This window comes from Triturus cristatus, chromosome 3_1 (genome assembly GCF_964204655.1).
Source record: "Triturus cristatus chromosome 3_1, aTriCri1.1, whole genome shotgun sequence".
In the NCBI taxonomy this organism is placed as follows: Eukaryota; Metazoa; Chordata; class Amphibia; order Caudata; family Salamandridae; genus Triturus; species Triturus cristatus.
The window spans coordinates 800,234,977-800,249,892 of record NC_140583.1 but is presented as its reverse complement, the minus strand read 5'-3'; the positions used below and the strand labels follow the sequence as shown (position 1 = coordinate 800,249,892).

Below are 14,916 nucleotides of genomic sequence, written 5' to 3'. Positions count from 1 at the left end.
AGTATTTTAAATCACCTTGAGAAACCAATGTAATCCGACTCTTCCAGGAGGTGCTTAATTCTTTCCTACCATGTTCATGTTAGGATGAGCCCTCCTTCTGGAACACCTTATGTGTGCCAACTATTATGCTGCCCTAGTGAAAGAGCAAGCAACGAAGACCAGCAGCAGCAAACCCTTCCCCCTCCTAACCCCCCTTCAATCAGAGATGTACGGAGTTGTTCACCCATGAAGAGAGTCAGCCTAGCCAGGGAGGAGACTGCACGACTGTGAAGAATCCCTCAGTTGCTGGGGTACACCTCTATAGCGATCCTTCTATGGAGGCGGCTCACCCCTAGTGACAGACCTACCAGTACTTTTTTCTTAGTGGTAGTGACTCAGCCCTGTGGTAGCAGTTCCAGAATGGCAACATCTCATTTCTGGGATCCTGAGAGAATCTCCCCATTACATGATGTTCTCTTCCTTGTCACAAGCACACAAAAGGTGATGGGTGGGATGTTTGCAATAAGTTTAACCACTGGCAATCACTCGAGGTAGCATTCAGCCCATCATTCTTTTGCCCACCATGCCAACTCAGTTTGAACCCAGGCTTATGTAAATCAGTCTTGACTCTGCTCAAATAAGAGCTGTCCAGTCTGAACTGCCAGGCCAGGTCTTACCTGAACCGTAACACAAGCCACCCAAGACCGGGTATCTGCAGACGTGGGTCTGGTGATCACTCTGCTATTGGAACCAAGGTACACCCAATTAAGCAGCCACAGTCAGAGTAAAACCTGTATTGGGTTGTTTGTGTTGTAGTTAAGAGAGGAACTGGCCGGGGAGTTCTGTTTGGGCTTATTTGTCCCTGTTGGAGCATGGTTAAGACTGATTTACATATGATTGGTTCCAAACTGAGATGGCATAGTGGACAAAAGAACAATGGCTGGGTCCAAACTGAGGCGGCATGTTGGGCAAAAGAACAATGGGTTGGAATATCACTCCGAGTAATTGCCAGTGATTAGACTTATTGCAAGTATTCCTCTCATCACCTTTTGTGTATCTGATGTTGCGTCCTAAGTAGCCAATGGCATGCCCAGACGGGAGTCCTGTGCTCATTGTGTCTCTGGAACCAAGCTACACCTGACTGACGAGCCTCAGCTAGGGTGCAACCTGTCTTGGATTGCTTGTGATACAGTTCAGGAAGGATCTGGCCTAGCAGTTTGAACAGAACTTTTCCTATTGATGGAGTGACAAGACTCATTTGCATATGACTGGGTCACAGCTAAGGAGGCATGGTGGGCAAAAGAAGGATGGGTTGGAATGCTACCCCAATGATTGCCAATGGTTAAACTTAATGCAAGTATTCCCCATCACCTCTGTTTTTTCTTTGCTTTGTGGCATAAAGTCTAAGCTTGTGACTCTATCCTGTGTGTTGTGCATATGCATCCCCGCTGCACTTCGCCTCCTAGTTGATGCCCAAATCCAGTTCCTAGTGGCACTGGTATCTTGTGGAGTTGTCACTGTCTGCCTTCCAGTAACTCCAAAGTCCCAGGACAGCCGTCTCCAACTCCTCACTATGGCCAGCACAAACTGCAGCTGTTCCTGACTTCTAACATGCTAGTCTTACTTTTGTATTAAAATTATTTGGCCCTGATTTACAGTTTGGCGGATGGGTACTTTGTCACAAATGTGACTGATATCCTGCCCACCCTAATATAAGCTCATTATATCCATTGCACTTTTAATAAGGTGGACGAAATGCATGTCACATTTGTGATGGATTACCCGTACGCCAAACTCTACATTAGGTCCTTTGTGGTCATAACTTTGGACTTCCAAGGTGCTTGTTTGCACTTGTTCTACGGTTCATATTGTGTATGGAAGAGCTATTTAATGTGAAATTATTACCTCTGCTTAAATATGGACATTGGTCATGATAATACTATGTCATACTATGTTTATCAACCTTCACTTCATCTCCTATAGAGCTAGGCATTGGCTGCTCCACACCAGCCACAGCTGGATAGTTAATGAAGTTCTGAGCCAGTAGGTAAAGAGTACGGTACAATCCCTGAAACCATCAAGCTTGGGAGAAATAAGCCTGACATCTAGCATTGAATGAACCCAGCAAATCCCTCACCCACCCTTAGAGAGAGACACTGAATCTTAAATATACCTGCCTGATCGCTTCGGAGCGGTGATGATCCCTTAAGGATGTTCTTAAATATCAAACACCTGTGCAGCATTTCCTGGTTCCCTTAGTTCAGCTTAAACACTGACATGAAATGAAAACATAAGGGGTTTGGGTGGTAGGTGTGTTTTTCTGTGACATATTTTCCATATATCAGCACTTTCCAATGTTGTCCTGTCAGTCCCCCAGCACAAGCAACAAAGGACTGGCACTGCCTTTAGTGTATTTATGTAAGGCCCTTGCACCGAACTGGCCTGTACTTGTTTGTGACCGGCATATGCTCCGTTTTTGTACATTTTCTTTTCTCCCCATTTCCTTTTGTTCAACTCTTTGTTTCTCTCCTGGTTCCCACCTTCTTTTCTCTTTCTCCCGCCTTCTGCTCCCTGGATGCAGCCAAGCGCAAAGCATGGAAACTTAACCGTGTTGGTAGCCTGCGAAATATATACAGCGGCACCGGCACCAACACCGAAGGTAACGCATTGACAGCCATGCATCTCCACCTGCCATTCCCGCTTCCTCCACCTCGCGCCAAAAAACCGCGGTGCTGGGCGGACTCCCGCCTGCAGCACGCTCCATCTCATGCCAGCCTCCGCGCCCTCCATTTCCACCTGCATCCTGTTTATTTCCCATCCGTGTTCTTCTAGGCTTACTTAAATTTTGACCTTTCCCTTTAGCCGTAGTCTGGTGATGTTTAAATTACTCGAGAAGAAAACCTTTCTCTTTCCTCTGTGTTTTTTTTATCCTCCTTATACATGTGGGCATTCAGTGTAATATTTTCCGAGTTATTACAGGCGTTTTTTTTTCTCTTTATAAAGTGTTCGTATCAGGTGTAATGATCTGTAGCCGAACACAATGGTGTGCTTTGACATTTAAGTAACAGCCTTTTAATTTGGTTTTTTTGAGAACGCGTTCTCCATAATGGTTTCCCGGAGTCAGCCCGCGCGAGAGCCGGGGGGGGGGGGGGGGGGGGGGCTGGTGGTGAAGGGGGAGGGGGGTTGATGGGTGGTATAGGGGAGCTGGCGGAGGTGGGGGCATTTGCATGTGCCGTTCTTGCTTGTAAATGCGAGGGGCTGTTTCGTTTCTTCTCAAAGGTCGCACAGGTTCAGAGTTCACAAATTGACTGCGCATTTGCCTTTTGCAGGAGCGCGGCGCCTTTTGTATAAGCACAGATTGGCTTTTATGTGTACTTATTTTGTGACCAGGCCCCCCTCCTCCCTCATTTTTTCGCTCGGCCCTTTCACTCCTCATTTGAACAACACAATTATAAGTTGCCTTTTTGCTTGTTGTCCTATTATTGCAAATGGCACCGATCGCTATTATACCGAAGAGCGGGCGGAGGGGGTCCCTCATTCAACCTCCGGCGTTTAGGGTGGCCGAGGGAGGGGGCGTCGGCGTCTGAGCAGCGTCAGTGCAATGCAGAGTAGGTTAAATAAACTTCGCTCTCGCGTCATGGTGAAGGAGTGCGCGCGTGCCGAGGAGAGCACCGAGAGGGCCAGGCGCTTGCAAGCTTTTACCCTGACGCTAATTGACTTATTTTGGAATAGTTACACCGGGTAGTATTTTTCTTAATGTCACCGTGTTCTGGGCTGTTGGTTTTAGCGATTTGCCAGCCACTGGCATTAAATCTCTTGTAAATTTTAAATTGTTGGACTGTTTCTGTAAACAAGTCCATTGCACGCATCCAGTCATTAACCTTTGCTGATTTATAATCCCAGCCCACATTTGTATTCAAACGCACTTACATACCAATAGCAACAGTGGGATAGTACCTTCTTGAGATCAAAGCAAACCTGATCATCCACTCCATATAGACTAATGCCAAATGCTCCTCTGAGCATAGCAAATATTGTCAGTGATAAGAACCATGTAAATTCTAGAGCAAAGAGAGAGAAGCCTCTGTACTAGGAGTCTGTGAAATTCACATAATTTGCTTTCGACACTTAAACAAATACTGCAGAATTACTCAAAATTGCACATAATTACGCTGTCAGAATCCCATTCAGAGGGCCCCAGGGCAAGCAGGAGCTACTGGGCCCAACCGTGGGGGCTGCTGACTTGAACTCCTGATGTCCTGTGGACCAAACTACTATGGGTCCTGAGTAACTGGGCCAAGTATCCCTGCAGCACTTGGCTCGCAGTGGTAGCGTGGGTCGCGCAGTCCAAGGCTCCTCTGGGGTCAGGGACGAAGACACTGACACTATTGGGGCTGCAGCCATCTCCACACACCTCGTTAAGGGGATCCACTCGCCAGGATCTCTCCACTGGACCTCGCTCCCTCCAACACTCTCCTGTCCCACACAGGGCACACTGGCCTTGGCAAGAAGACCGGCAGGCACTAGTGCTTCAGGGTCCAAGGGCAGGTGGTCTTGGATTCCCTGGGTGATGTCCCTTCACCCAGCTGGGAGACTAACAGGTCTTGGCCCCAGTCCTGGTCACAGGCAGATGTCTTGCAGAGCTTATCTTACTCATAAAGCTGGCTGTTTGACAGTTGATAGTTTTGGGAGTCTCAAGCTCCCCTTCTTATAGTCTATTTCCTGACACCAAATGTGATTTAGAGTATGAGTCTTTGAAGTTTGCATTTGGGTTCTGCTTCCTTCAAAGTGCCCTCTCCTCTGTATTCCCGTCCTCCTGACAGGGAGGTTTTCACAGCAGGTGGGACTCCAAATCGGATACCCCTGCAACACAGGCCATGGAAGTGACTAGAGGTTCACACCTGGATTTCAGCTACAGTGATGTGCCTCAGCCCAACTCCTTATGATTCTTTTACTTGTCAGGCCCACCTCCTTCTTGAAATTTGTGCCCTGGCCCCTTCACAGTGGCCTCTCTCTGAATGAAAGACCACCCTTTGAAGTATACAGAAGAGCCTGGTTCTCCCTTTCTCCAGTGCGTCCCACCTAGCTTGGAATGCAGCAATACACAAATCTGTCTGGGGGAGTTCCTCTACCTAGTCTACTCATGTTCATCTGGTCAGCCTAGGGTCTCCCAAAATACTACTGAGTCTTCCATGTATTGTGCCCTTCACAAGCACACATACACCCAACAATGAATTTAACATAGATTCACTGACTCCTTCATGTATTGTACCATTCACAGGCACACTTACATCCAGCCAGCACATGCACATACTGCACAGCACTGCATTATCCATGTATTGTACCATTCAAAGACACACATACAACAAGCACAGGTATATATCACACATGCACTGCACATCACAACACCCAAAACCGATGTAGGCCAATGGTGTGTTAAGCACACAGCAGAGGACTTCAAATGAATTAGCCTGTAAGCCTCACTCCAGTGACAAAGGTTAACAAGCATTTGCAATTCAATAGGCCTCGCATTTACAAGAATTTGAGCTATTGGCATTGTAAATGATAATGCCTTTTATTTATATTTTGTTTTTAAAACAGATAAAAGGTGTTGTCATATACAATGCCAATAGATTAAACTCTTGCAAATGCGAGACCTATTGCATTGCAAATGCCAACACCCGTGCTATAAAAGTTTTAAAAAGCGTTAGGAGAGAGTGCAGTTGCCACTCAAAAAGGGAAACCTATTGGCTTTGTCAATGTTTGTTTATATTCCGTACCCACTTTTAATGTCGTCCAGTATGAGAACTCATAAGTGGTTAAGAGGACCTTGCAGTGCTGCAGCTTCTGGCATTCCAGTTAAAGAAAACCCCACTTATTTCAGAGGCTACACGCCATGTGGCAGTACTATGATGTGCTTGTTTATTACTGGAAAGTTTTGAGAGAGGGTCACTACAGCACAGAATTCCACAAAATCGGTTAGGAAGAACACATTTGTAGGGACACTATTTTTAAAATTATAACCGAACTTTGTGTCATAAAAATTTAGTTGTGCAATTGATATCGAATAGCCTTAATTTGTAATACACATGTATTAGGACATGGGAGCAAACTGCAGATTGCGCTCAGACCAGTATTACGAGCGAGAGCAACCTGCCCACAAAAGGAACAGATTCAGGCTGGAAGCGTGTGCGGACATAGGTGTGTGCAGCAAGCGGATTCCTCGCTCCCACACCTCCACCTCACAACTGCGACGAGCTGCGAGACAATCCATGGAGTCGGAGACACCATGCTGCAGACTCCCTCTAATTAAAATGGTCTGACCAGAAGCGGTGTAATTATCCTCCGCCTTCAATCATTTCCCGCCATGGCTGCTCATTACAGAGCAGCTGCTGGTGCCAGACCCACACGCCGCGCATGTGCTTCTGATCCACTCCAAGCGCAGCCACATGCATGCAGCAACTTCTAGGGAGTACGGGGGGTTAAGAAAAGTCACATACTGGCAAACAGCACCATCTTTTCAGCCATCAAAGCCTGACAAACACATACACTGTTTGCCTGCTCACCCATTAACGTGACACTGCCTGCGGTGTCCCTCCTAGCTCTGCCGAACAGGCTGTAGTAACACGCTCGGCAGCGCCTTTGAAATGTTGCCCAGCGCCGCCGTACCGGTGCAGCGCATCAGGTGCTTGAGATGTAGCCAGGCAGGGGCTGCCGATGTTCCCTGCACATCCAGAGACACCCGCGGGCTCCATTCTGAAAACGAGCCCAAGAAAAAAGAAACAGTGGTGCGCGCGCACCACAGAGGAGCAGGGCCGGGAATCGAAACTAGTGGTGCGCATGCACCACAGAGGAGCAGGGGCGAGGAAGCGTGGCAGCGAGGCAAACGCGCGCTGCTGCGCGTGCTAGACACGGCTGGGAATGGGCAGAGCAAAGGCGGGACATGCGCCCGCCTTTGCCCAATTGCATGCCATATTTCTGTAAAAAAAACACGCTCAAGCCAAATGCAGTGGGCGAAAGCCTGATCACACGCACAAGCGTGTGGTCAACTTTCAGAACCCCGTACAAGAGGTCTCGCGCTGCGCGAGCAGTGCTACGCACTGCAACGCTAGGCGCAAGACCTAAAAAGGACCTGTTCACTCCTGCTGATTACTACACGGTATGCTGCCCTGATCGTGGTCCTGCTGCTTAACTCCTGGCGGAGGCAGTAGCCGCCTACCGCTATAAGGGTAGATTTTTGGGCACCCTCCCAGTCAAAAAAGACTGCAATCCGTGAGACAGGCTTATGTTAGGGTGCACAAGCATGATCCATGTTCGCCCATGACAACAAAAATCAGCATTAGGGATCCAGACATCATTACAGTTGGGACACTCAGGGCAGGGGTGCACTTCGACTACCATACAAAGGACTTTTCCGTCCCAACATACCTGAAAGGCAAATCAATCATTTTGCACTATATTTTAGTGCAAAATGTATCCTAGCGCTGGATCCATTTAAAATAAGGCACCTTGAAAAACAGCCACTCGAGTCCTGTTGTCCCTGTGTGTTACCGGTAAATGTTTACCATGAATAGCATGTAATTACCAAAGTAGCTTAAGGTCTTCATTTTGAGAGTTTCACGTTAAAGAACATTTCTGAAATTACACGAACTATGCCAGTGTTATTTACATTTTGCCAAGGTCTACTCTGTATATGGGAAAAAAATAGGAGGACCTTTAGCCGTCACTCTGCTGTTTTTGGACGCACATACTTGTGCTTGTGGCGGCATCCACCTTGCGGGAGCGAGCAGCGGTGCGCATGCTAATTAACTGGTGCTCGCTCCCGCAAGGCAGATGGTGTCGCAAGCACGAGTGTGCTTAAAAAACAGCTGTTGCTTCTAGCGCGATCATTTTCACGGCCGCGTCGCTTTCACGGCCGCGCGGCCAATGCTTGTTCTCTTTCTAATTCATTCTCTCTCCCGTAGTTTGCCATTTTGCGTGCTCCATTCTTCTCCATCGCTTCTCCCCTCCCTCCTTTCATCGTCTCCACATCCCTCTTCTCTTTCAAGTGCAGTTTCTCTGACCACTCCTTTCTCCATCTCACCTCCAGTTCCTGATTTATCTCTTCCCTCCCCACTTTTCTCCCTTTCCACACTCTGCCTCTCCCCCTTATTTTCTACCATCTCTCCACTCTGCTTTTCCACTTCCCTCTTTCTTAGTTCCTTTCTTCTCTCCCAGGACTGCATTTAAGCCATTCTCGCCTCTCTTCCTTCGTTTGCTTCCACGCTCCCTACTCCTTGAACTTACTTCCTCTGTTTCTCCATGCCTCTTTTGCCTCTCCACTTTCTTATTACGCCTTCATCTTACTTCTCCCACTGCTCTTTGATCCTTATCTTCCTTGCTTCATTAAACTTCTGTGCGGTACTGGCGTATTTAGGCAGGCTTCAGAAACATAAATTTAATCTAGAAAATACATTTGCAATCAGGAAAGAAATGTCTCGGCAGAACTCCGAAACGGTGAGTAAAGTGTTCAGAAGAGAATGGAGATTTTCGGAGGTCTGTCAAGGTGCGGCAGATTTAATCATAAATTCAAAGACATGAGTTTTGAGAATGCGATTTGTGACATTTCTCTTAAAAGTATTTTACTGTGGAAATGTCTGCAGTAACAGTCTACAATAAGATGACTGTCTTTCTGTTTTCAAGATGTGTTTACAGGGCTCAGGAGCATGTTAAATCGAGAATTAAGAAGTAGTTAAAAATGGTTATGCATCCCACATAGAGACGCACTTCAGATTTGGTGGTATTGCTGCAAACTAATTTAATTGCTTGCAAAAGACAATCGTTCCCTCCCCACTTTTCTCTCTTTCCAGTCTCTGCCTCTCCCCCCTTATTTTCCACCATCTCTCCACTCTGCTTTTCCACTTCCCTCTTTCTTTTTTAAGTTTAAAAAGCTTTATTGAATATGTTAAACATAGTAAAACATCAATACAAGAGAAAACATGGTATTGAGAAAAGATTGATATGATGTTGATAAAAATCACATATATACAATTATCCCATAAAGGGAAGTGTGAACTATACCTAGGACAAGCCGCTTTATGGTTTTTTGATTTTAAAGGGGGAAGGAAGAAAAGAAGAGAAAAGAAAAAAGAAAGAGGGAATAGAGAAGGGAAAAAGAGAAGAGAGAGAAAGAGGCAACAAACGAAATAAATAGGTAGAAAACAAGAAGAAAGGAGTATTTGATATATAAAAAGGAGAGAGGTAAAGGTAGAAAAAAAGAAAGAAAAATTCAGACAAGTCTGGATAGAAAATCAGTTAAGGGTAACCATAAAAGGTCTTTTTTGATTAGTAAAGGTACAGAGGTGGCAAAAGCACGGTCAAGTCTAGGATGATGACATAACAAATTCCACCAGGCAGTGTAAGAAATATTTGAAGTGTCCTTCCAGTTGGTTGTAATAATCTGAAAAGAAATAGCAATATACAAATCTATAAACTTACGTACATTAGATGAAACGTTCCAAAGAGGTGAGGACCCACCCAAAAATACATGTATAATTCCAAATGGGAAGTTAGTGTTTAAAATATCATTTAGTTTGGACCAGATGCGAGACCATAGGGATTTAACTGCAGGGCAATGAAAAAACATATGGAGCAGGTCGCTATTAACGTGTGGGCAGGACCAACATTTCTTGGAGTCTAGCAATTTAAATTTATGGAGGTCAGAAGGAGTGAGCAAAAGTCTATTGTAAAAGAAATATAGTGTCTTGAGTGGTGCTTGCAGAGCGGGAGGCAGTGTGTATTTTGGACCAAATAGAGTCCCAAACTTGAAAAGAGAATTCCTGAGCTAGGTCCCTCTCCCATAGGAGTTCTATCTTGGACTTAGACCTTCCAACTAGTGGATGGGAAAGTAATTTATAGATAGCGGCAGCTTTAAGGGGATTGGAGAAATCCGGTGGAGGGACAAGGGAAGGAGTGTTTGTGGATGAAGGATTGTATTGAGAAAAAATTGGGGCTAGTGTGTTTGACAGTAAGAGGTATTGGGAGGAACGTGCGTTTGAAACATGAAAGGAGTCGCAGATGTCTGAAAAATCCCTCAGGGAGTTGTCTTTGAGTAAATGGACGTAAGTGATAATGCCTTTATCAATCCATTCCTTCTGAAATAATGCTTTATTGTTAATTTTAACAAGCTTATTAAACCAGATCGGGGTTTGATGGAAGGAGTCAATATGCGAGGTGAAAAAGCGAGATAGTGAATGGGTAAGTGTTTTGGAGAACTTGAGTATGGGAGTAAGGAAGCGCTTTGGGGGTTGGGATAAACGAGTAACTGTAAGAAACGAAAAGGGCAAAATTTGTGCAAGTTCAATTGAACTCCTTGCTGTCGAAGGAGGATATGGAGAACACGATAAGAAAGGCCAAATTTGTTTTAACGTAAAAGCTGAATGATAACGAGTAAGATTTGGAAAGTTTACTCCACCTAGGACCATGGGTTGTTGAAGACGGGAAAGAGAAATCCTAGGTTTGCGGTTATTCCATAAAATATTTATTAGGATGCGGTTAATAGTTCTGAAAAAAGAGAGCGGAAGAGAGATAGGAAGCATTGAAAGATAAAAGTTGATTATGGGGAGGAGCATCATCTTAATAGAAGCAAGTCTACCCCACCAGGAAAGGAAAAGGGGGGGACCAGCTTTCAACAAATGTAGATAACTTTTTCAATAGGTCAGCGTGGTTAACCTTGATAGTATCTCTAATTGTGTTTGTGTAAAGTACACCTAGACATTTGACACTAGTAGGGTTCCATTCAAAACCGGATCCATTAAACATATGAGAGAGGCAAGATTTATTTAAAGGTAAAACCTCAGATTTATCAATATTTCGTTTATAGCCTGAGACAAGAGAATATTCTTGTAGGAGGGAGAAAAGAGCAGGCAAAGAGGTAGAAGGATTAGAAATGTATAGTAAGATATCATCAGCGTAAGCAGTATATTTAATGTCAATGTTCTGAAATTTGAAGCCAGTATAAGATGATGAACGCTTAATCTTCTCCAAAAAAGGCTCTAGAGCGAGAATGAAAAGAAGAGGGGAAAGGGGACAGCCTTGTCTAGTGCCCCTGTGGAGAGTGAAATAATTAGATTGAGAACCGTTAACCCAAATGGAGGTAGAAGGGGCAGAGTATAAGAGTTGAATATGTTGAATAATGTGAGGACTAAAACCATGCCATCTCAATGCTCCGAACATAAACTCCCAGCTAACCCTATCGAAGGCTTTTTCAGCGTCTAAAGTGATAGCTGCAATTGGAGATTCCAATTTAGAAGCAAGATGAATAATGTTGTGTAAAGTTCTCATCACTAAACCAGTGAGTTGATTATAATCCCCACCTACAATTAAATCGTCAACTGCGTGCGATGAAAGAAGAGTAGAAAATTCGTTCCAAAAAACGAAATCAATACTATTAGGGCCATAAACATTGCAGAAAGACAGTTGAGTATTGTCAACAGAAACATTTAAAAATAACCATCTTCCAATATTATCATGAAACTCATTTAGTAACTGAACATTTAGTGACTTATGAAACAAGATAACACCATTTTTGTTATTGTTTACGCAGTGAAGACAAATCTTGCAATCTGATATGCGTTTCTTGCAACAAAGCAACTTGACATTTCAATCTTGCTAGATGAGATACAATTCTCTGGTTTTTAACAGGGTTACGAATGCCTTTAACAGTCCAAGAGATAACATGAAGACCATTCATACTAAAGGTTTGGTGAAAGATAGGCACCAGAAGAAAGAGAAGTTAGAGACAGAAAAAAGTAGACAGTAAGAAAACAAGTAGAGGATAAAGAAATGGACCACCGAAGGTAGAAATATGAGAATGGGTGACCACCACGTGTGTGGAGACATAAAGCAGTAAGGAACCATGAATTGAAAGAGGATATAAAGGGGTAAAGTGAAAAGTAGAAAAAAAGAATGTTGCCAGGACAATAGTGAAAGAGGGGAAAAAAGATGACTAGGAGAGGATAGAGAAGAAGAGATGGCAAGAAGCCAGATGGCTTTAGCCATAACAGTCATATAAAAAAGAACAAGAATGTGAGGGGGGGGATGGCACTAATCAAGACGACCACACCAATGAGAAGAAACACCGAGAAGAGATAATACTGATCTAGAAAGCAATAATGGGAGGAGAGAGAAAGAAAAGGAAGAGAATATAAAGACACGCCAAATTGAAAGTCATAAACAAAAAGCAACAAGAAGGAGGAGACTTACCAGACGATGAAAACAAAACAACAAGGTAAATCGGATGAGGTAAACATGAAGATAATGCAGGGATACATCTTCTGTAACAGGACAACACTAGGGGAACCTAAAAAATATGGATGGAATAAAGGAAATAATCAAGAAAAGTGATACAACATACCACAGAAGTTAAGTTACAAGGAGAGAAACAAACAGGTATGTCAAATAAAAATACAATCAGGGATTGCCGAGTTCCATGAGATCTCCTCGGTGAGAATGGGTGAATTTCCGAAGGTCATCTGGATCCTCAAAGGAAAATGTTCTGTCTTTATATGTCACTTTAAAGAAGCATGGGTGTATAAGACCATAGCGAGCATTCATGGATTTCAGGGCTGGTCGAAGGCCGAGAAATTCTTTTCGTCTGTTGGCTGTCGGTTTGGAGACATCTTGACTGAAGAAAAGTTTATGCCCCGACCACAGTAGTTGTTTGTGTTGTTTGGTAGCATTAAGTATTACCATAAGATCAGAATACAACAGGAAATATGCTTTGCTGCCTCTTGGTTTTGTAGGAGAGGAAGCAGATTTAGGCCCTATTCTGTGCGCCCTTTGAATGTTAAAGTCCATTGATTTAGGAAGGCCGACAATCTGTAGGACTTGAGTTTTCACGAAGGAGATCATGTCGGAACCTTCGGAACCCTCCGGAATACCATAAATGCGTAGGTTAATGCGCCGATTTCGATTTTCTAAATCCTCTACAGTTTTCTTAAGTTGAGTAACCTCTGAGGTGAGGGCATCAACCTTAGCGATGATATCTTGTGCGTCACTTATCTTCTGCTCGACGTCAGATAGTCTCATATCAAGGCCGGACCACTTTTCCTCAATTCTTTGAAGAGTAGCAGTGGTATCGGATATAAAGGGACAAATATGGTCGTAATTCTTCCATAATATCCTCCAGCGTGAGGGGGGCAGGTGATTTAGGCAGAGAACATAGATTTTTCTGGAGACGCTTGCCAGAATTAGCTGTTGTGTCTTTACGACCTCCAGAAACAACACCAGCAGCGACCGGAGGCTTGGGTGACTGCAGAGGATTGATGATGTAAAGATTTGAAGCAGACGTAAGGCTCAGATCGAAAAAACAAGCCAAAAAAAAAGGTATCTCTGAGTGACAGGTGGTCAAATTAAAGCAAACAACATGCGACAATATCCATTAAGCTATAAGTACAGAAGATGAATAGTGCTGTACGTTAAATTAATGGAACATAAAGCAGGCTACCAGAAAAAATAATAAATAGTCAAGTTTGTATGGAGTGCTTCAGAAGTTGGTAACAAGAAATGCTGCAGAGAGAAAAGACAATACTGACGCAATGCTGAGGAAAAAAATATTTCCGATTGCAGAGGAAAAAGCAGGCTCTCTAATCAGTCAGAAAAAGCAGCCGCACAATTAAAATATCGAGCGAGTCACATTGTGATGAGAATGGCCTGCAGACGATGAATTAAATATGCTGGGGAGAAAGCGCCACTGTCGCTGTGCAGAGTGAGAAAAAAAAAGTTCCACCAGAGAGTAGGGGAAAAATAGATCTTCCAAACATTCAGGAGCATCGAGAGGCAAAAAGAGAAAAAAATAAAAATAAAGGAGGCAGCAGTACACAGATTGGGCAGCAGGAGGTGCAAGTTCCTCAAAAATCAGCAGGCAAGCATTAAATGCGCAATGAAACAGGAGCGCTTAAAATGGCGGGCGTCATCTCTGAGGGGACGGCAAAGCAGAGAGAAAAAGGAGTTAAAATTCAAGGAAAGCAGTCGGAAACTTGCCCATATGATCCTGGCAGTTTCCGACGCATTTGCAGCCGTCCGCGAACATCAGGGACGCAGTACAACGACTCCTCCAGCAGAAAGCAGTGCTCGGTGAGTCGGAGCCTCTCACGTTGCGGCCATCTTGTCGCCACCGACGCGCGCCTCCGACTTCCCTCTTTCTTAGTTCCTTTCTTTTCTCCCATGACTGCATTTAAGCTGTTCTTGCCTCTCTTCCTTCGTTTGCTTCCACGCTCCCTACTCCTTGAACTTACTTCCTCTGTTTCTTCATGCCTCTTTTGCCCCTCCACTTTCTTATTACACCTTCATCTTACTTCTCTCACTGCTCTTTGATCCTTATCTTCCTTGCTTCACTAAACTTACGTGCTTCTCTCAGCTCCCTGCTCCTCACACCTTCTTCCCTCTTCACCTCTATGCTTCGCCCTTTGCTTTTTAGCCTCCTTATCCTGCTCCCCCTTTCAAACACGACACCCTCCTCTTCTTTCCTTTCTGGCCCCCTTTTATTTTCCAGCGATTTTTGTCTGCCTCAATTCCCTCCCTCACTTTTCGCCCACTTCCCTCCCTCTGCCTCACGTGTCATCATTCTCCCTCTCTCTCTCTGGCCATTCCTCGCACCCTCTTCCAACGTGCCCCACACCTCTTCACTTGCCGTTCTCCCCTCAGGCTCTCTCCACCCCCTCGCCTCCCCCTACCCCACCTCCTGTGCTGGGGGTCGCCCAGCATGCTGCTGCTGCCTTGGCTCGCAGCCCCTGGCAGACACATTCTGATATGTTCTAGCAGCTGCTGCAGAGGTGCTGGCCCCGTACCCATCACTAAACCAGTGCATACGTGAATATGAATGTTGTGAAATGACCACCTATACCCCCTGACTTCCCTCAAAGTACGCAGATAGCTTTTCACAACTTGTGCCCTCAT

The 14,916-nt window shown here is 44.8% G+C and overlaps 1 protein-coding gene across 5 annotated transcripts in view; it reads left to right on the top strand.

Moving 5' to 3' along the window:
- Nucleotides 1–14,916, top strand: part of AGAP1 (ArfGAP with GTPase domain, ankyrin repeat and PH domain 1) — a 1,249,585-nt gene that overhangs the window by 1,029,914 nt on the left and 204,755 nt on the right. For 3 of the 5 annotated variants that reach the window (XM_085645105.1, XM_085645104.1, XM_085645102.1), the window contains one exon: nt 2,561–2,638. The exons of the other annotated variants lie outside the window; for them this stretch is intronic. In XM_085645105.1, the coding sequence (XP_085501231.1) occupies nt 2,561–2,638 (78 nt within the window). The remainder of the gene's footprint in view (nt 1–2,560; nt 2,639–14,916) is intronic. 5 annotated transcript variants of the gene reach the window in all.